Genomic DNA, 23,149 nt, shown 5'->3' on the forward strand with positions numbered 1-23,149 from the left:
GCTAATGATTAAAAAACCCAAACAGTAACAGTCTTTGGCTTTCATGGTGTGAATTTTCTGTCTTTGAATTAATATCTCCAAGGGAATCACTCACATAATGTTCCCCACGCTCCCCTTACTCTGCTAACTTTTTTGACCTTGACCCTGAGCCAAATGTATTTGCACCTCAGTACTGGATATGTCACTACAGCTCACAGTAGTTCAGCAGTCATGAAAGAAATTTTGTCAGCTATCTTGTAATCTTTTCGGGAACCTTCCCCTGTTGCACTGTCACCGGATTCTTGACACCACCGTTGCATCTGGAGTGCTAGTGTAGTTGGGTAACCAGCTGGCTTATTGCTGTCCCCTCGCCTCTACCAGACGTGGTGGCAGAAAAGGATGTGCCAAGTCTGCATAAGCGTTCCCATTATTGTTACTTCTAGGTGATTTGTCTTAAAAAGAAAAGTTCAAAATGAAGCTGGTAGTGGTCAATGGCTTGGGAAATAGTGTCCTGTGTCTTGTGGACTGAGATGAGAATCACTGGATTTTTGCGGAGCATGTACAGCTTTTGAGAATCGTTGCCTTGCCTTTTGACAGGCTTTGCTGGTACTCCAGGATACCTTTCTCCAGAGGTGTTACGAAAAGATCCTTATGGAAAACCTGTGGATATGTGGGCATGTGGTAAGAAATTATTCTGAAAGGCGATTCTTCTGTCCACTGTAAGGTATTTTGAGGGAGAGAGGTGATGTCCAGAATACATTATATTCTGCATCGGATAATATGTATTTAGTAAAATTCAATATTAATTTTTAGAAGAGGTCATTGGTTTGGGGATTTTTTGTTATTCTACTAGCTTCATTTTATTTTTTTTTTTTTTTAAATCATTTGTGATATCATGGCATTCTTGGCCATGTCTACACAACACACTTTCACAAAGTATTAAAAAAATAGCTGCAGGCACATGATGCCTGACTAGTTAGAAAACATAACAATCGATACTGTGAGCTGGGCCTTAGTTTTGGTTCACAAGCAGCCTGAAATCTGATCTGACCAATATACTAGAACTGCAGTTTTCAACTATGAAACTAAAGTGTTTTGTGAACTGGAGTACAAGGCAATTACTTTATTACTTTATCGTCCAGTTCTTGAAACAGTGTAGTTTCAAGTGCTGGCAAGAGGCAGCTACCTAGCTGAGAACAATTGGTGGTTTCCTTATTTTAGTTCTACTCACGCTTATTTGGTTGTATTTATGAAAGCACTTCTCTTTAGTCATAGTGAATCATCTCTGTAAGACTAGCAGATGGACTTTTTGTTTTCCTGTTGACCATATATTTATGCAGATAAATTGAGTTGCCCAAATTTTATTTGCATGCTATTAGTTAAAACACAATCTTACAGGCACCAGTACAAGCTATGATAAAACCAGAGGTAAAAAAATGCGTTTTCCGAGAACATCCATGATCACTGAAAATTGTTTCTCCAGCTAGCTAGACATTTTCAGTGTTCCTGATCTGATGTGTCAGATACTCGTTATTGCCCACGCTCTGCATAGAAGGTTATCTTGTGAACCCTACATTTACTATTTTCTCCAGTATGAATAGACAGCATTTTTCAGTAGCTGGCATAATACTACTGAGCGATTTGTTTTACGTGGTTGTCAGGTGCAAAATGAATTTCTGGGGTTTGTTTCTTGAAATCACTTAATACTACTGTGAATTTTCTGCAGGTGTCATTCTGTATATCCTCCTGGTGGGATATCCTCCTTTCTGGGATGAAGACCAGCACAGGCTTTACCAGCAGATCAAGGCTGGTGCTTATGATGTATGTACCATACTCTGTCTATTCAATTATTTATAATTGTACCTCTAAATAGGAGTTTTCTGGAGTGAAAAGTGAAATTAGAATTTTATTTATTTTTTTTTTTATTGGTTAAGAGCCACTCAATGCAGTAAATGTTGCTTTAGTAACATGAACCTTATTGGGATGGGAACATCCTATGAGAATTTGAATCTAATTTCCCTATGGCTCCAAGCTTTCATTGTCTGGTCCTTGTATAAATCATGCAAGCTTATGTTACCCTGACAAGCCTTTTCAGATGTCTGTGAACTCCCAAGGGCCTGTGTTTTTCCTTGTGGTTTATCACTTCAACCAATCAGTTATTCTAAATTGTTCTTAAGAAGTCTTAAGCTTCCTAAGTATACACCTTAATGCTGTTGTATTGCCCACTTTTGGAAATACAAGCTGCTCTACAGCATTTCAAAAGGAATGGTTTCATTAACTATGTGTATTCCAACAAAAAGCATTACAACTGTTGGTAAGTAAGAACTGATGATTTGGTGACGTTATGAATTTTGCAACATCATCCATTTATATTATATTAAACAGGCAGAAGGCTGTTGGTCCTCAGATTTAAGTAATTTGTAAATGATGAAGAGGAAAAGACAGAAGCTTATAATTTTTAAGCTCTTAACTTGAATCCAGTCCTAGATGGTGATGACTGAAAAGGGATTTGTTATGCTATGGCCTTTTAGTGAAAATAAACTTACAATCTGTCAAGTCTTCTTCCTAGTGAACAAGTAATCATACAGTACCAAATAGGGTGACAGTGGGGAAATATGATTTCAGCCTAGAGGGCAAGAATAGAGGAAGTGCAGAGACTGAACTATGCATCTGCATTGCACATACTTGTGATGTACTGTGCTTAGATAATACCAGATTCCTGTTGTCTAAGAATAAGTATTTTTAATACTGGAAAACACAGAACCCTCAAGGTTAAGGTCTGTTCACAAAAGCAGTTTAAGACATGGCATTTTTTCATTCCGTTTGCATTTCAGCAGATGCTTTGAGTGCATGTATAAATATTTTGCTGAGCAGGGAGGTGTTAAACTCATAACTAGTTAGATTTATATACCGTAACTGTACAGTTAGCATTAAGACTTACATTGAAAGAAAGCAAACAAGGAGTTTGAATAATAATGCTTAATATTTTTATCTTAACTAAAAGAGAAACTAGGACTGTATGAAGTGCTGTAAGACCATATGCCTCTCAGATGACTGGAATTTGTTATTCTGTCTGCCATTGTTATTTTACGCTATGAATTTCAAGTGGCATCATGTTACTGTAAATATAGAAATGCTGTGAATTTGAACCAAATAAATAAAAGGTCAAAATAGTAAAGGACAAAAATGTTATTTATAAAACCAAGTAATTCAAACTTTTCTAATTGTGGAAAACTGCGTTTTTCCCCTTAAAACTGGTTTCTTGTGCTAGGAATTAACATTACAGAAACAGTGTCAGTAAAAATCCTTAGGTAAAATGGTGTAAAGTTTGTACAAGATAATATACACATACATATTTTTTTTTCTTAAGTTTCCCTCACCAGAATGGGATACAGTGACTCCTGAAGCAAAAGACCTTATCAATAAAATGCTTACCATCAACCCAGCAAAACGTATCACAGCATCAGAAGCACTAAAGCATCCATGGATCTGTGTAAGTAATGTCCATCAATTTAACAGGATAATTTGTCAGACAAATCAGCTTATGGTTTACTTCAGCATGTAGTGAAGGTGTTCAGAGAGTAATTTTTGTCCTTAATCATGCAGCTATATAACTAGGGGAGTGTAAAATTGTAATTATACAGATACAGTCAATAGTGTCGTATATTGAGGTCTCCGCCTGGGGTAAGATTTTTGCAGAAATGAACTCCTTTCCTTTGACTTGGTGGTGCAGAAGTTCACTGCCAAAATCAGAGTGTTATTTTAAATTCTCAGAGAAAAAAAACGTACAAGAAAGTAACTTTGAGTTAGATAATGCTTTACATCTTCATTTCCCTATAACCATTATAATAAGAATGAAATGTAAAGGCAGGAAATTAAGGGACTTTTTAAAAGTCAGTTTGCGGGTAGCAGAGGCTGCCTGTCTCTTACTGGATCCAGGACGACTTTCCAGTTCTCAGTACATTCTACACTTTGACTTTGCAGGTAGTCTGGGCTGATACTTTGAAAGTCACAGTGAGACATCTAGCTGGTTCTCAATTCTTTGTTCATTCCAGCAGGCCACATTTATCTTGCCTTTAAAATTGTGGTACAAATAAAGTTGAGTTACAGGGAAAATGCAGGTACCGCTGAATTTTCTCTGAAATATTTCCTGCTGCTGTACCTCACCTAATGTCGCTAATGCTAAAGAAAAGTTTCCTTCTTGTTTTAAAACATATTTTCCAAAATCATAATTCAGTATATTACTTCAATTATGGTTATACTGTATAACCTAAGTTCTAAGATTTTGTGTTTTTCTTAGTCCCTGTTTCTTTCAAGAGGATTTTACACGTGGAAAGGCCGAGTAAAATGAGACCTTGGTTTTGTTGCTTTGGAAATTTCCCAAATGTGTAGCAACCTGCACAAAGAGATAGTCAGACAGGGTAGAAATTAAAGGCCCAAGTTTTGGACCATGTAGGTTGTAATATGTGTGTTGTAGAGTAAATAAAATGCTGGATGTCTGTCCAAGTGCATTAAAATGATTCTTTTCTTCTTCTCTTAGCAACGTTCTACTGTTGCCTCTATGATGCACAGGCAAGAGACTGTAGATTGCTTGAAGAAATTCAATGCAAGAAGAAAACTAAAGGTAAGAATGAAAACTGCAAGGATGAATAGCTAGTTTTGGAAAGAATGGTGGCTTGTGTTCCATGTGTAAAACAAATGGTCCCTAAGCAAGCTTTTTCTTGAATATTGTGCTTAAATGAACTGTTTGATAGATGATTGGCTTTTGGCACGAGGATTTTAAACTTTTCATGAAAGTGAATAGAACATAGCATAATTTTGTTGGATTCAAGATAATAACAATCATCTTCATTTATACACGTGAAAAATAACTTCATTGAAGGAAAAACCTTAAGGTTATTCTTCTAGATTATCCTTTGTTTTCTCCTGACCAGACAGGATAACTTTGCAGATGTGAACTTTTTTAATTAGCACATTACAAGTAAACTCCTCTTCCTACCTAAAAAAGAATCTAAGCACATTAGTAAAGTCTATTTCATATTCAGCTATGTATTTTGCTGATACTTACCGTGCCTGTGAGTACTCATGGTTTGTGCATTACATACTCATGATATTTGAGATTCTCAGGATTGCTGATAGGTATGTGATTAAGATTAAATTACAGTTTATGCACTCATGGCGTTACCTATGATAGGTAGTGCGCAGACAATCCATTCTTTCAGGGTTAATTTAGTACTTGATGTAATTTACGGGTGTGTTTTCCTTTTTGTTGTGTCGTGTTCACATTCAGAATTTTATACAAGTGTGATGCTAATTTGAGAAAATGTATGTGTACACAGGGGGCCATTTTGACAACTATGCTGGCTACCAGAAATTTCTCAGGTATGTTCATTGAGCTCCAGATTAATATGGTCTTTATGTTTTGATGTCTGAGATGGCTAAGATCTAACGAGGATTCATTAGTACAGAAAGATCTTTGTTATTCAGGAGCATCTAAGTGCGATATATCTTAAGTTGTTTCCCTTGCAGAAGCAAACAAGCGAATTTAAACTCTCTGGGCCAGATAGAATCTCTTGTAGATGACAGTATAATTTTTCAGTAGAATGCGAGTTCCTTCTCTTTACTTTTTTAGTGTTTATCTGTCAAAAGACAGTGTTTTCCTTTCTATTTTGGTAGAAGAAAGTTGAAAATGATGCATATAGCTCCACATGCATAAGTATCACCAAACAGCACTTAAAAACTTAGTTATTTTTATATACTTGAAATGTCATTCCAGGATTCTGTTGTATCATGTATGAAAAACAAACAAACAAAACCCCCAAACCACATTCATTCCTTATTGCTTTGCTAAGGAGTAAGAAACGTAGTAAAATGAGTCCTTCTTTTCCTTCTCTTCTAATGCCTAGCTTGATATAACAGGAGATGTTTTCTCTTTATGAAATAATTCTGTAGTGGTATCCCTGGAGATTTAGATATTTTAATTTTAAAGATCTAAAATTTGAATTTTAGAAATTTTAAAAGCAAAAGCTAAAATAAGTTTGCTGTTAGTAGAGTTAGAATTGTCCTCAATAGTAGTATTGCCAAAATTTTGATGCTATGCTGAATTTTTCATTTTGCCATTTGATATTTCAAGTGAATAGTGAAAAAGTATGCCAAATTTAAAAATCAGTAATTTTACGTATCCTCCTACTCTGTGATGTAGCTGTTGGAGTGTAACATAAATTAATTATGGACAAAAACATGATAGTGCTTTGGGCATGTTTTGAATCATAATAAGAACTGAATCATCCAAAATAACTAACATAATCATGAATGCAAGAACAACTTGTTCAATTTGCATAGTACTTGAAATACAGTTTCTTTCTTAGTTAAGTTCCTATATTTAATACACACCTGTAACACAGAAGACTACATTTACGTAAATTACATTCAGTTAATGCTTAATGAATTGCCAGTATCTGCCAATTTATTTTAAAGGTGGGAATGCTGTAGGCTGCATATCTTGTGAAAATGAATTCTTATTAACTATGAAACAAATACATCATTTCTCATCACTTTTCATAACTGTCACTGTCCATATATGTAAGGGTCAAGTTCAATTTTCATGAACCAAAAAAAGCTGAAGTAATTTTAAAATAGTATTTTGTCATGAAAAGCAAACAGGGTTTTTGGCTTTGTTTTAGATTTTTTTTCACCTGTCATCTCTGTTTTACACCATAATGACCCGTATTTTTCCTTGTTGACATTTTACTTTTTTCAAGTTGTTTATTTGTCGTATTTCATTGCAAAGCATGCTTTTGAAGGTCATTTGTCCATAACGATGTGGTTATAAAAGTGTTTTATTTTCCTTTTTCTTTCTTCCTTTTATGTGGAATGTATATTTCTTGTGAGGTAAGACCCTCAGCACGTGAAAGGAACATCTTTTTCCTCTTCTAAATCAAAATTGCTGGTTGTTCTAAATCACTTTAATTTCTACATGTTGTCACAACACCATTTCTTTTCAGTCTGCTTTCTGGCCTATTAGCGCTGCCTTAGGTTTTATTTATAGCTGTTGCTTGTAGTTGCAAGAAATCTTTCATTGTGGGCTTAATTTAGAATATGCTAATTGCTTTGCTACTGCAAATTCTTTAAATATTTGGTTTGTATGCAGTATCTGTGCTTAAAGAAAGATGCATCAAATTATTATTAAAAATACATTCCAAGCCAAAACCAACAAAGGCAGTTGAGTATGGAATACGTCCTATAACATAAAATAGTGCATAATAATCCATACTAGGCACATTCTGAAGGATATGCTGGCAATGCCATAAACACAATACTTGTAGTTATTGCTTTTGGTGCCCTCATTTTACTGGCTTTCATTTAATTGTTTACATATAACATGTAATGTCTGTTAAGCATTAAAAGAACTCAGAAGTTTTATGCACAAATTTAGCAAAAGGACCTAGTTTGTTATGAACAGCAGCCTATAAGAATTAATTTGTGTTTTCCCATGTTTTTTTAAGGGCTAATGGTATAAAACAGGCTTCGAAAGCAATGGACTCCTGGGTTTTTGGGCCTTAGATTTTAGAAATGGCTCCTCCCCTTTGCTTTCCCTGAATGAATTTCTGAAGTTAATGGAGTGCCCACAATATTTGTGGTAGTGTAAAATCTATAGCCATGTTGCATCAGGTCCTGTAAGTACACATTGCAACAGGGCATATCCTATCTCAAAAATATATGTAAACCAGTTTATTTTCAATATTACTTTACATGTTTCTGCAGTGGTCCCGTTGCATAATACAGGCAAATTTTTTTTTTGTTCATTTTAGTTGTAAATCATGGGCCTTGTTAGAGTTTTAATGGTAATGTTGGCTGATGTCCATAATTAATAAACTGCATTTGGAGGGCTGATATATTAATGAAATTATAAACATTAACCTGGCTTCACTTTCCAGGTTTTTTAATGTGAACAACACAATAATGGACACTAGTTATTTCTGTCCAGTTTCCGAGGTGATCTTACTTTTTCTGTACTCTGAACCAGAGCTAAATGAGCATTTAATGCAGATGTAGCCAGAGAATAATCCACAAATTCAGAAATTAACTTCAAGTTCAAACCACGTACTCAATAACTCAAATATCCTCAGCTAGTTTGAGTAACCTTAGGCTTGCAAGGTCTAATTGTTTGGGGTTTTTTGTTGTTGTTTTGTTTTAAAGAGAAGGATGCTGGTAATGATGGGAGCTCCATGTCAGGACTGTCTCCCTTTGCTTATGCCAGATTGTGAGCTGCAGGATTTCCCTTGCAAAAAGGCTTCCTACTTCTAAGCAAAACAACGTATATAGAATAGCACTTTCTTACAACCTAAGCTGTGATACACTTTCTGATAGGAAGATTGGGTCATAAACAACAATAAAACCAAAAAAAATTGCCAGGCTTGTTTTGTAATTTATTATTCTTCAAGTCTTTGGCAGTGAGTCATGAAGCATTTACGCTTTAGTGAATCGTTTATTTGAATTTGGTAGGTTACCCACCATGTACTTCTGCTGTAAATGTTTTCAGGTGTGCTTGCTTGCATATTAGCCCTCCAAATTTAGTAATTTGGAATGATTCAGCCACGATCTTGATGCCAGTTTTAAGTGGTGGAATTGAAAGCCTAACACATGGATAACATTACAGCAAGTGAAGTTTTGTCCAGCAGTCCCCAGTGCTTTGAAGAAATTTGATCAGTGTGCAACATGGTTCGGAAAATAACAGGTTTTCTTCATTAGAAGTTAAAGCAAAGCCTACCATTTGTTGTTATTAACTCATAGGAAGCACTGCTCCAAAACACCACTTCACTAGCATATTGTTCTTCCTCATTTGCAACTTTCCTGACCTTTGACGCAAGTTGACTGGTGCTGTCATGGTGGGAAATCCCCAAAGAACAATTGCTCAGAGGTGCTTTTTTAAAACCCAGTTTACTTTTCATTAGGTGGAATAGATAGTATTGTACCTCACTGCGCTCTTTAGGTACCTTATTGATCTGATATTGGTTACTTTTATGTCAGTGTCATATTAATATCATCATTAAGGTACTAGTGGGCTCTGCAAACACCTGATCAAAGTCTGTGCCATCAGAACCGTACGTTTTCATAGTTGTATCAAACTATCCCCATTATCAATTGTAAACATACTGCAGTTGAAAAAATGAACGTATCCAAAGCTGCTGCTTCTACACTCACCCTGCTTCCATTTCCTCTATGCCACCCAAGGAGGTCTCTCCTTGTATAAGTAAGTTAACCTACAGCTTTAATCAATGGAAAAAGAGATGGATTATAATCTGAAGTGTTCATAGTTGCTTAAATATTTCGTTTCCTATACTCAGAGCAACAAAAGGGGGAAATAAAAGCTGAAAATGTATCTGCAGCTGGGAAGCAATGGGGGTTTGCTGCGCAGCTGGTTGACCTCAGTGTTAACCACCTGACACTGAAATTATTTGTCTCATTTTACAGCAGCGAAGAGTTTACTGAAAAAGCCGGATGGAGTTAAGGTAGGTTAAACACGTGCTTTAAAATATATTTTATTAGTCACCACCTATCTGTAACTTCTGCCAGTTTTTAGAATTGATCCTTGTTATTTCTTTCCTTTATAGAATTTGTTAAGAAGTCCTTCTTACTGTGTATTTGAAGTGATTAAAGTTAGTAGGCGAAGCTTAAAAAAAATGAAATAAATATTGAAAAACAAGCATTTTAATAAGTGGAAGATTGAAAACTACTGGAGAAAATGCTTTTCTTGCTATTTTACTGAAGGATGATTGTGTAATTAATGACTCAATGTTATTAATTAGCTTATAAATATGAATAATGATTTAGTGGTGGGCATGTTAGCTTCTTAGGTATCACTGTTTATCTGCAGCTCTATTGCCTCCATGTTTACCCTTGACTTTTCATTAGATTTCATGGAAGACTAAAAGTTTACTGGTAGTCTTGGCTCCACATGAGGTGTATTCTGCCAGATGTACTTGCTATATTTGGCAGAACTTGAGGGGTTTACTATCTCAACAAATCAGCTCATCCTGACTAATAAACCTTGCTAAGAAGGGAACATTTTGGCAGCTTTCATACATGATTTAGAGCTCCTATTCTCACGTCACCAGATCCTGCAGGAGGAGAGATGCTTCACAAATGAACATTCTGGATAAATACTTTGAAAAACAGCCAGAAAAAAAAAAAATCACTCAGCAATGAAAAATATTTTATTTCTTTTCTCAGAGGACTCCTGAAGACTAAAATAAGTGCCTCAAGCTTTCATTATATGATTCAAAAGATATTCTTCTGTGCTCTGTGTGTTTACTCAGAAGTGTGTCTTTGACCTGAATTTTAGTTTTCTATTTAATCTTAACTTTTTACTTTAACAAAACATTGTATACTTAAATACCAGATTCATAGTATGTTTGTTCCTGTTCTCCCACATATGCACACTTTTCCTATGAAAAAAATCATGAGACTGACCTAAAATGAAGTGAGTACGCTACGATTTCAATGCTTCATACTGCCAAGTGGTAGATAGTCTAGTTATATGGAGAAGCACACATTTAGTACTATTCTATCATTCCTGTGGAAAACCCTTAACATATTTCATTGTGGAATATATAAATTTTACGTACTCTATCTGACCAGCTTCTCCTTTTTTAAATATCATTCCTCCTACAGGTCTACGATGGTATTTGTTATATCTCAGTTTTGATTATAATGTCGGAAACAATTGTTGCCAAAATTTTGCCTAAATTACACTTGTTGGGATTTGATACTTTGGTTTTCAGCACATTTGATGTGTCTGCTGTTTTTCTGCATGGTCATGTGGAGCAAAGGGAGTAAATTTACATCTGGGGAAGTCTGGTTTTGTCATTTCCGTTACTGAGATACTATATACTCCATAGCATTTTTCCACCCTTTCCTACAGCTTAAGCTGTCTTTTTCTTAAAAAAAATAAACAAACAAACAAACAAAAAACCAAAACGGAAATATACTGTACTCCATGCATTGATACTTCAAATCCAACCAGTCACATTTTCTTCTTTTCCTTTCTCTCTGACTGGTCAATTCAGAAAAGGAAGTCCAGTTCGAGTGTTCAGATGATGGTGAGGATCTTTATCGACAGATTTTTTTTTATTTTTTTTTTTTCCTCCTGTGAAACGTTCACACTTAGAAATCAAACAGTTGCATTTAGTTTTGTTAACATACTGTGAGAAGCTGCAAGACTTTAAAGTACAACCTTGTGAATTTTAAGCCTGCAGTTGCTACATGCCATCCACAGTGAATTGTTCTGCAATTCTTTCAAGCAAGTTTTTTTTTGTTTTTTTTTTTAACCTGGGGACATATGAAAACAAAAAAGTAGATGTAACATTGGCCAATGCAGCTATCCTTAGTAAATAAAAATAGTAACAAAATAGTAATCTTATAACAGCCTTCTATTAATTTTTAAAACCTCCTTATTTTAAAAACTAATAGCATTAATACCATAAAATGTAACACAAACCACATTGCACAGTGAAATAGTATCGCTTTAATTGAGCCACTGTAGACTAAGATGCCATGCTAAATGCTCCGGAGTAAAAAAAGCAATTTCACAGCCTTTCCATACTACAGTTTCCCAGCTAACTTCCTTCACAGCTCAGGGCTTTGTCACAAGATGTCCCAACTGACAGTCAGTCTCAATAGCTTTTCTTCCTCCTCAACCTACTCTACAGTCTTGCGTTCATTTGGCCTCTGTGATCCCACACAGCAACTTACTCTATTCCTGTTTATTACGGTTTTGAATCTGACTTTTGAGATGTTCATGATGACCAGCTGTGATGTCCCAGCCAGCTTCTGTTGCTGCTGCCGGTAAGAGAGAAGGCAAATGGCCCTCAGCCACAGCTTTCACTGGGAAGTACAATCCTCCTTGAAAAGCAAAAACTGCTGGTCAGGTCTGAGCAGACATGTCGTTATACAGGTAAATAGTCTGTTCTTTGGGTGAGCATAGATTTCAGTGACAGAGGATCAGTGGTTGCAGTGTCCAAATGAGGGTCACCAGAAAGGTACTGTGGGGATATTTCTAGTGTCCCCAGTATGACGCGTGCTTTAGCTTTTTGTTACAGAAGTACCACGTGACAGATTAAGTCCCAAGATGCAGGTTTTGTTTCCTAAAATATTTTTATAATATATTGAAGAAAGACCAATAATGATTCTACAGTCATGCCCAGCTGTTCGGAGCGTTTGTGTGTGTCTGTCTTGCACTACTGTCAGACCTAAGAGAGTGGCTTTTGACAAGAGATGTATTAGTATAAAAGTTTTCCTTCTTTGCAACAAATAGAAGGTCACCACTTAAGCACAGTTCAACTTTAGAATAACTGATTCATACAAAAATATTTTACTCCTTTTGGGATCATTTCCCTTTGCTGTTAAAATTATATGCAAAATACACCATGTGTGTTCATACATTAATAAAAGCATATGTATGTGTTCTACGAGAGAGAAATTGTACAGGCTTATTGCTGTTTTCTCTCTTAACTTTCAAAGGGTTTTACCAAGTTCTGTTTACACAGAAGAAATAACTGTATTTTGAATTACATTCTCTCTTTCTGCTTTTACTAATGAATGTTGTATTCTCGATGTCTTACTGAGAAGTTTTGAATACATTTCCTGCAGTTTTCAGCAGTAGCTGTAATGGATATTGTTTATTTTTATAGGACTTTCACCAAGGGAGTATGGACCCAAGCCTGCTCTCCTTACTCAGGCAAAATTGGAATTGAAATTTGATTAACCTGTTTTCATTATGTATTGAACAACAAGCATTCGTTTGGCATATCACTTTATTTTTTGCATTAAGCTACTACTGAATAGGACTGTATGAAATCTGGTGAAATCATAATTTCTTTCCTCCTGTTTTTTCTTTATGTCTATCTGCCTTTTGTTAGGGCCTTTTTATTCGTAGTCTCTTGATGACTACAGTCATAAAAATGTGAACTTGCAGTTCTACAACTTGATAATGTGGTTTTTCTCTTGTTTTGGAAGATGTGGTATGCCGTCAAGTAGCGTTGTATGTGTTCACACTATTTCACAATTCTCCTGTAGAACTTTCATTTACTAAAGTGATTGGGGTTTTTTAAAAGTTTTTTCCTGAGTAAGGAGTTCAGGTTTTGCCCATCTCACAGTCCCATAAATATCGAATGAAGTTAGTTGATACATAAAATATGTGCCAATACTTATGTCTCCCCATGAATGACTGTATGCACAAAAGTATTTATTTTCTCTCTGCCTTGAGTTCAGACACCCCTGCAACTTATGGCTGTAATTGTGAATAGATAAATGAAATTTATTTGACAATAACTAGGCCAGGTTGGGGCATAAACTAAACACTTGGAATTCGATAATGACCCGTATTTTCTCTTAATGACAATTTCTGTAGAAAGATCATTGTTAAAAAGAAGTTTTTCATGCTCCTGCTGTAAAGCACTGTGAACTTTGGTTTTAAATAAAAGAAAATTATATTTCTTCTATATGGGAGAATGGTTCCTATCACAAATATTACTAAGTAACATTTAGTGTCAAAATAGTGTTCCCTGACATTAACTAAAGAGACTGCTTTATGTTCTTCAAAGCCAGTTAAAAGCTGGTTAAGATGAGGAAATTTGCAATCTGTAATTAATTAATGCAGATCCTATTGACATTTCCATAATCTAGGCATATCCTAAGTAAGATTCAGTTCAGCTGCAGGGTTAATGCCTGCAATCAACAAGTCAGCCGCCACACCTGTACCAAACTAAAATAAGCATCAAAAACTGCTGAGGACCTGAAGTTCAGTGATTTTTCCCCAGTGGTGCTAAATTCTGAAGGCTCAAATTTAGCAGAGCCCTTAGCACAGACAAAACTTAAATGTTAGCCTGCATGCTGAGAAGCTGAATACTTCATCTGAGACTACAGAGTCATCGGGAAGTTTAAATCAGAAGTCAGATGTTTCATACAGAGCTCACTTTGGTCCACTATTCTTGGACTTCCTCTTTCTTTATGCCTTTTCATATATGTTACTTAGCATATCGCCATTTTCTAATTGGTTTAGAAAGGTTTTCTTTTAGAAGAAAAAATAACACATTTTGACCCCAAAATAGCTAGAGTTTGTTTCTTTAAATGAAGAAGTTCATTACATTTTTACAAAAATCCATTAATGAAATGATTTTGGACTTTTTTCCGTCATTTTGCGCATTTGTTATTAAGTACTGTGACTAGAAGCTTCAATAGAACTTTTTTTTTTTTTTTTTTTTTTTGTATCAAAGTCTTTCCAGGCAATATATATCTGTACACCCAGTTCTGCATGCCGCTTTGGACTGCTCTTGTAAAATTAGACATGACCAAAATGTACTTCATATTTTTTTCTTAATTAATGTTAAAAAAAATTTACATATTTCAAACTAGTTTTACTATACTTTAATCTTGCTTCTTAGTGCATGTAAAAAGTGGCTCAGTACATTATTTTCAGTATTTCTGTTCTTTTCATACCACGGTATTTATGAAAGCTGAATCTTAAAAATGGATTTAAAGAATCAGATACCTTTAAACTTATTGCTAAACAGTTTAATTTGAGTTGAAATTTTGTATAAGTAAAAGCCAAAAGTCTTGTGAAGGTGTAGTACTATGCTAAGCTTAAGAATTAACGTGATGATCTACATGTAAAGCTAAGCAGATACATACTGATTTGTGATGTAAGACTACAGATAAATAAAGTGTGAAATGTTACATTTTCAAGTTATAGTACCAAAATTGAAAGGCTGATACACAGTTACTGCAGGGTTCTTGAGAGTGCAAAAAATCACAGCTGCCAATTATTTTTGTCTAAAATAACACCAAAAAAGATAAAGGGGTACCAGTCTCTTTTGAGCATCAGTTGTATTTATTCAGATCTGGAATCAGTTATATTTATTCAAATCTGTTCCCAGAAGCCAGTAGAACAAATCTATAGATTTCTGGAGAGCTATGAATAATCACATATTAATAATACTGTCTCCTGTCAAGAAATCGCAAAGGCTATTTAGGACTTTCTTCAAACCCATATTAATTCTTTATTTTTCTTATATGTGATTAGCTGCTACATAAAGGCGCTCTGTTCTTTTTAAGTGTCACAGCTGAAGTCATCTATACCTTACATAGACCTTCATATATTGCATCTGAAAACCCGTAGCTAGCATGTTTGGAGGAGTTGCAGCTAGCTATCGGACCTATTGTTAGTGTTCTTTCAAGTTCATAAGTTCATCTTTCTGTGATTCTTTATTTCCATATCTATATCTATATATAGATATCTATATCTGTATATAGATGTTCTATACAGAGAGATATAGATACGGTGCCTACTGCGAGTTCTAAGGCCTGTCTGTTTCTATTTTCTGCATACCTACAGATAAACAACAAAACGAACGTGGTAACCAGCCCCAAGGAAAATATTCCTACCCCGGCGCTGGTATACCTGGAATCTTCCTTCTCGTGCTATCTTGAAGTTTTTGACTGTCTTCTGTTTGTTCTTCCTTCTTTTTTTGCTTTTTCATGCATTTACTCTGTTTGCTTTCTAAAAACAGGTTTTGGAAAAACTTTTTGTTTGAATTATGCTTTCTTTTTTTTGTGAGGAAGTCCATTAGAGCGTGTTTATTAATATAAAAAGTTACATGGAAGCTGGATGCGGTAGAGTCATAGCCTTTGTAACTGTAGTTGAATTTTTTGCATGCTGTGCCAGAAAGTGAATAGAATGTGCTTTATGTTGCTCTTAGCTCTTTGCCTGATGACTGTTTCCATCTTTTTAATGCTAACCTTTTGCACAAAAAAGAAAAAAAAAAAAAGGCAGCTCTGTTATTTTCTCTGCTCTGTCTTAGTATAAGTATTGATATCAAGGAGAGCTAACAGGATTATTGCTAGGCTACCATAAAATAGACCTTATTCAGATTTTCATTCCATATTTCCTAAAACTCAGCAGGACTTTGCAAGTCTTCTCGGGGATCAAGAGGCATCTAGTGCTAAGCATTTTTGCTTGTTTCTCTTACATTTAAATCTGCAGGAGACATTACTCATTAATAAGGTCTGTTAGGAACATATTACTAATTGGTGTGCTGTTCATGAATGTTTCTATTGCAGTCTTGCTTTTATTAGTAGCTCCTATTCCTTAGGCATACATGTATCAGAGGGCTGACAAACATAAATGCCAGTGCATAAGTACCTAATTTTGTGAAGTATTGTTTCTCCTATGCCTGCATATATAGCTTTGAAAATGCGGATAATTCACACACATTGGGAGAGATTTTTCCTCTTGAGTTTTTTTGTGCAACTGGCACTGAAGCATACATTGCTATGTAATTTCTAAGGACCAGTTGACGGGTTTCATGCATGAGTATATGGCAGTCTGTTCCCAGACATAGCCATGCACAATAGTCCTTGCTGAAAGTATGCTGGCTAACTGCCATTTCAGTCTTTTTTTTTAAGGGAAAAGGATTTGGGGAAATTACACTTTAAAATGACACAAAGATCTCTTTCGCTTGCTTTTATGCTGCTCTGCCAGGGCAGCAATTGGTAGTAACCTGCGTCTTCCAAAACTTGGTAGCATTTAGAGCTAGTTATCTCATCCTTAATCCTTACCGATTCATTTGTATTTTGATTTGATCACTTAGTCCTAATACAAGCAAACGTGCTTAAAGAAAAGAGGTGTTTTCTGGCCTTCTTGTCTGGCCTGGCTTGGACAGGAAAACACGCAACACATTTAGTATGCCCTTGTGCAAAAGAGAGCCTCTGTAGGTCTCCAGAGCTTCAAAGCCCTGTATACATTGGTCATGAATAAGGTCTCTGCATGCTGCTGCATTAAGTGAGGTGGTCTTTTTTGCTGGCTTGCTGTTAAGGAAATCTGTATTTGAGACATCCAGTTTCACCCTCTGGCAACAGTTAACATTTGTTTTAGCTCTTGTCAGTGTTCGGCATTTGTAAGCTGGCTCTTCTTGCACTCCCTCACACTAATGAGAACGTATTTACCAATGGGAACTCTTTTTCTCTTTATTTTGTTCTCGCTCAGGAGCCCCAAACTACAGTAATCCACAACCCTGATGGAAATAAGGTATTCAGAAAGAATCAACTCCATCTTGCTTTTCCACACCACACATTTCATCCACTCTTCCACAGCAGGATAGGGCCATTCCAGGAATTTATCGAGGAAAATCTCATTCCTACATTTGTTCCACCTGGTGTCTCTGGAGCCTGTTTTCATGTGTGTTCATCTGCTACACATGTCCTGCTGATTGCTGAGCTTCTGAAGCAATTGGCAGAGTTCAGTACCCTGTGCAGCCAGGCTTGGGGAGTGTGGTGTGTCTGTCGTTTTCAGCCAAAAATGCTGCAGTCTAAGTAAAACCAAAGAACTCTGTTCTCAGAGCGTGGTGAGATTATACTGACGAGTTTTATGTGCAGTTGTCACCTTAGATAAAGATGTCATTTAAGTTTATTCCATCTCCTGTTTCTCAGCATGCTTATACATCACGTTGTGACGTGTCTTTTGCACAGGACTTTGGTTTTTTTTTCCCATAACATCACTGAGCAGTTTCAAAAAAATTTTAACATTTCAAGTGACAACGAGGTCTTGATTTTTATACGTTTTCTTCATGCTCTTTTCTTTTTCTTGTGTATTGTGATGTTTGCATTTGGCAGCTGATTCCTAAAATGTGTTTTGTTTTGTTTTTTTCATGCATGGACTTGAAAAGGGCCAGGAAATATCATCATTTACATATAACACATGTTCCTAGGTTTCCTGGAAAGAATTTACTCTTCAACAAAAATTTCACTGTTTACAGTGTTGACTTAAAGAATTGACATTTCATTTATCTAGTCTTAACTACTTGTGGTTATTTCATATGAGAAGGATTGAATCTGAGTGAAAAAATAACGCATGCAGACATTTCTCAAGCATGAAATTGCTGACGGTGTGTATTGTGCTTGTATATCCCATTCCTTTATGTACCTTGCCTCTGTTGAACATAGAGCTTTTATTTTCATGTTACCACTTTTTCAGCTCCCCGAGTTTAAACTCATAGGCAACAAACAGCCTGTGTTTGAACACTAGTCTAATCTTTATCACTGAAGTCCACTAAAGACCAGAAAACCCAGATAAAATATTGGCATGACTACATCTACTTGGCTTCATTATATAATCTTAGCAATTAAGATACTCAATGTCCCAAAAGGTCACAGCAAACAAGCAAACCACTTCATGTGGAGAGTTACTCCTAAATTTGTCTGAAAGACGGATCGTTGTAGTATGGCAGCTGGAGTGGATGCTTCAGTATTACAGGCTACATCTGCCGTGTGAGCTTGTGCATGGTGTTTACAACTTGTATTTGTGTGGGGGTTTTGTTTACTTATAAGTACTTTATCTAATATTTTAAGTTATTAGAGCATGATACATCTGTGTAGAGTGAAACGTCTAACACCAGCCAGCTCAGGAAAAGCATGGTGACTTGTTCAGTTTTGTGTGTGTGTGAATTAATTCATGTGGTTTTATTTATGGATGCACATACGTTCTGTTTTTTTAAGTTCTGAGTAATGCATTAACCATTTTGAACATTCCTTTGGCTCAGCCTTGTAAGGACAGAGTAAATAAAGGGCACTGTCAAATCTACCTTTTATGATTTAATTGTAAAATCTTTTAAAGAGTTGAATACAATAGCAGTCCTATCTTCTATCTCTCAGATAAAAATAGACCAGTTAATCCTTTTTACTATTGAGTTGTGAATGAAAAAAACAATAAGTATATATATATTGATCCTACTTTTCAAGAAAGTATACAGATCAAAAAAAATCAAGTTTAAAAACTTTCCAGCTTTCTAAAACTGTGTACCTATTCAATTTGACGGTGCCCTGTTGAACTTGCCCATAATATTTCATGTTTCTGGTAATTCATGAAAGACTGAGATACAGTGTCCTTGCCTTTTTAACAGTGTGGTGGCTGAAGTATAAACTGTCTGATAGATGAGTCATTCCTCTACATGACTGGTTGTTTGAAGAATACTACTACAAACATACCTTAGTTTGTCAAAGTCATTATTGTATATTTATCAATTCCCCATCTCCTTAAAAAAAAATTTTGATCACAGAAACAGTATAAAAATGACACAATCTGATCCAATATACTTAAAATCACTGGGATACTTTGTTTTATTATACATTGCATCAGTCATATGAGCAGAAAAACAGTTGTAAATTGTAGCATGCAGAAGTCTGCATATTCCAAAATAGGAGTGGAATGACTTATTTTGCACAGTTGGTTTAATCACTAAGCTTAAAATGGCAAGCTCTCCTACTTGGCTGAGGTAATTCATATAACGTTTCAGATGGACTTTGTACAGTTGGATGTTAAAGAAAAAAGTTTCCATTACATTCCTGTGAAGTAAAAGCATTAGACAGCAGGAAATGTATTTATGTTCCCTACTGTAGAGAATGGCAATGTTTGACATCAGTTTCAGGTGGAAACGTCTTAATCAGTGTGTGACCATTTGTTTGTGAATTACATCCCACCCTGCTTCAAGTGTTTGCATGATACCTGTAACTAACTGTAATTTTCAAAGGCACGCAAATACGGCTTGGCTTGTTTTATACATTCTGCATATATTTACTTCTCAACAGGAGTCAACAGAGAGTTCCAATACAACCATTGAAGATGAGGATGTGAAAGGTATGATTTTGAGCTTGAAATGTTTGGAGAAGCAATAACATGAGTTACGTGAATGTGTTTCATTAGGTCATTAAACACAGAAACTCCTAATGAATCTTAAGAGAGAATACCATTTTTCTGTGTTTAAAAAATATTATCCTCTTCTGCATTACTTTTGAGATGTTTCAGACTTACCTTTGATTTTTCATTTCCCAAAACACCATTTGCCATGATGTTTTGGAATGAAGAATGTAAAATTACTGCTTATTAATTAAGATATTAGTTCCAGTAATAATAGTAGTAGATTAAAAATGTGTAACTCAGTGCTTTGTAACTCTTACTTAGTTTATGTACTTTAGCATGCATTTGTGTTTTGGGTTTGCTGTTTTATGTCACTGTTTTAATTTTTATTCTGTTCAGATGCCAGTGTTTTTTCATGTTTCTCTTTTGTTCTGTCCATACACTTATTTCAATCTTCTTTTATTCTTAAAAAAAAAAATAGAATCAATAATTTTTTTATAAAGTTAGTTCTGTAACTTCACAGGTATTGTTTTTGTTTCCATTTTTTCCCCTTTAAATATTACCCTGTGATGTTACTCATCCTTACTTTAATAACATCGTGGTTTAAGACAAAGGGGTTTTAAAAAAAACAAATTAGGTTTGTGTATCTCTGGTTCACAGAAAAGATTATTTTTCAGCCTCAAAGAACAATGTTACACATACAGGTGAAACGCAAGCCAGAGATAAAATGTGGAGAAACCATTGTAATATGGGCTTTGCTTTATGTTGGAAGTAGTATAATGCCTAAGTCGCTGTTAAAAGCGTGTATTAGCAAAGTTGTGCCCTAAAATACAAAGTAAATCTGCTAAAGAGCTTTGCTGGCCTCTGAAGAGCATGGGAACATTGTAGAATTTAAAGAGGTTCAAACATAAAGTAGTTAGAATTGTATCAAAAATATCTAGTTCTTAGTTTCTGACTGGTAGAACAGGTGCTGTGCATGTTTGATGAAAATACCAGTATTGCCAGGGTAATGAATTGATAGCGTAAACATGAAAGCGCAGTCTGCTGATAGGGGCTGTCCAAGGAGCGTGGTGTTGAAAATGCAGATTTTATATTATGCTCCATATGAGATTCATCGGGCATTTAAGTCATGGCAGCTTAACTCAGGCTTGCACAGGAAAGCAGAGCAAGCCTGTGGCAGAGCCCAGAGTCTTGTTTCTGCTGCTGCTCTTCACACTGCTTTTGGAAAGGCTGAGGAGCTCAGCTGGTATACGGGCTAGTATCTCCAGTCTGCTGTGCTGCGGTAATTTTCTCTACTTTTGCATAGTTGGCGTTCCCTCGGTGGAGAGAAGATTTTCTATCTGCTAGTAGCAGCGCAGCTGTGAATTGTGACTTACAGTGCTGTGTGAGGTGCAGTTAGTGCTAATTAAGTCACTGATGTCAGCACTTTGTTCTCAGAGTTTCAGTGAATCATTTAACCTCTTCTTGAGCAAGGTCTTGGGTGCGTTGACAGCCAGTACCCGCTCACTTTAAATAACAACCTAGCGATAGTGGTTTGAGTTAATGCGAAGTAATGGCTTGGAGAACAATTACAGGTATCTGCAGCTGATGCAGAGGAAAATACAGTGTAATTTATCTTTATTCATAACACTTTGTGTTTCTTCCTTCAAACCATTATGTGTAGTTTAGCAACTAACCTCATGAAATGAATAATTTAATTATAGGGCCTCTGTGTGATGATTTAACATGATGTTATAACAGTAGGATTTTTATAAAATTCTGTCTGAAGCTTAGCGCGCAGAATTGTATCTCAGGAATACGATTATAAGAAAAACAACAATGAAATTTTTTTGCCTAATTCTTTTATATGATTCTGTAGTATCACAGTTCAGAGCAGATTGGATGGCCACGATGCACTTTATTCCCCAAACAGAAAAGAGGATCTTGCAGTAATCACACTGGCTGAGACACAAGATGGTAGCTGTGTCCTTCTCTTTGCTGTAGCTTAGTGACAGATGTAAAATGTTTGGCAGATGAAGTTTTCTGTTTCCTGACCTGTTGCTACACGATAGCGATACAAAGGGCATAAATTGGATGAGCCAGTAAGATGAGCTGAGGCTGTACTCCAGAGAGAGTGTCGTGTTGTGTATTTTTGGGAGGCTGCAGAAGGAGGAGCTAGGCGAAAGATGTTAATTGTGCTTACAGAAGAGGAGGCAGAGTAGTGTTGTATTGCTCTTCACCTGCTTTGGTGCGAAGGTGGGATGCTTTCTCCCCACCAAGAATGACAGTTTGAACTGCTGACGTTCTGGAATGATCACGATAACCTCATACACTGATGCAGCTGTTTCAGCATCAGGTCCATGGCCTAACAACCGGCGGTACCGCTACCCTGTTCACTAGACACCAGGTGCACATTTTATTCCAGTGTATTGTGATTTCATTTTCTGTTTATTTAAAAAACAACTATAATCTCCCTGTTATTAATTGCTTGCAAGCTTGCTTGTTTCTCACTTTTTAGTATTCCTCTCACACTTCCAGTCTTTCCACCAAAGGCTGCTTTTCAGATTGTTTTATTACAAATGAAAGCTAACAGCACCCCTAGGGTCTAATTTCTAGAATGATTCAGGGAATAGCAGTCCTGCCACCCTGACAGCTATTATAAGCTCAAGCTTCATGCTTTAGCAAGGCACTTAGGAAAGATACTTTCCCCCTACACCAAACTTGACTTCTGGATGTAGATTTTCTACGACAACAGTGAGAAAGCTGTTCTCTTGTCAGGAACTGGCTGCAGCTGGAGATAAGATACTGATAGGGACGAATGCATTTTGGAGGAAGCAGAGAGAATTCTGTCAGATTACTGACTGTCTGGGTCCTTATGTGTATGCTCATGATGGTGTTTGTCATCAAATTTGAGATCTAGAAGGAATGTTTCCCACCTTAGGTGATAAAGGACCTTAAAAATCTTTTTGCTTTTCTTCACAGCATGGACTACAACATGGGAAGAGGCTCTCTCCTTCCTGTGAAGGAGAAGGGAAATGAGGATGCCACTCTGTAACTGAAATGTAGTATTAGAACATGTTTTATAGTATTGCAGTATGACCCACACCCCACAGGGAATGACTCTTCTTTGCAAAGACGTGCAATTTATGCATTTTATTCCTCTGCTTGTTATGCTAACACCGTGCATAGTTTGCATAAACAGGTACAAGGTTCCTTCCTTTGTACAGACTACTGGCCCACACATATTTAAAATGTTCAGCTCTGCACCAAGTGGTTTCTTACTTTTTATTGATTTGACTCTTTAAGGTTGTGTTAAAGTTGTGTGAATCATGTGAGGCTGTGTGGGATATAGTATCTCCAGCACAGTTGTGTTTTTGTGTGCCCTGTGGGAGTGTATGTGCATGTGCATGTCTGTACAAAGTATTACAAATGTTACGATTCATTAAGGAAAGGTAGCACTTAAAAAAAGTCTTAAATCAGCTATCACAAACGTGCCTTTAG

General features: G+C 36.0%; 1 protein-coding gene across 24 annotated transcripts in view; it reads left to right on the forward strand.

Moving 5' to 3' along the window:
• CAMK2D (calcium/calmodulin dependent protein kinase II delta) overlaps positions 1-23,149 on the forward strand; it is a 163,064-nt gene that overhangs the window by 117,086 nt on the left and 22,829 nt on the right. For 4 of the 24 annotated variants that reach the window (XM_075037900.1, XM_075037926.1, XM_075037988.1 and 1 more), the window contains 10 exons: positions 577-660; positions 1,706-1,800; positions 3,350-3,472; positions 4,520-4,603; positions 5,319-5,361; positions 9,454-9,491; positions 11,049-11,081; positions 15,374-15,433; positions 17,024-17,065; positions 19,621-19,669. In XM_075037900.1, the coding sequence (XP_074894001.1) occupies positions 577-660; positions 1,706-1,800; positions 3,350-3,472; positions 4,520-4,603; positions 5,319-5,361; positions 9,454-9,491; positions 11,049-11,081; positions 15,374-15,433; positions 17,024-17,065; positions 19,621-19,669 (651 nt within the window). The remainder of the gene's footprint in view (positions 1-576; positions 661-1,705; positions 1,801-3,349; positions 3,473-4,519; positions 4,604-5,318; positions 5,362-9,453; positions 9,492-11,048; positions 11,082-15,373; positions 15,434-17,023; positions 17,066-19,620; positions 19,670-23,149) is intronic. The other 20 variants (XM_075037909.1, XM_075037970.1, XM_075038094.1 and 17 more) reach the window with 9 other exon arrangements.

The sequence above is a fragment of the Buteo buteo genome, chromosome 1 (assembly GCF_964188355.1).
Source record: "Buteo buteo chromosome 1, bButBut1.hap1.1, whole genome shotgun sequence".
Taxonomy (NCBI): domain Eukaryota; kingdom Metazoa; phylum Chordata; class Aves; order Accipitriformes; family Accipitridae; genus Buteo; species Buteo buteo.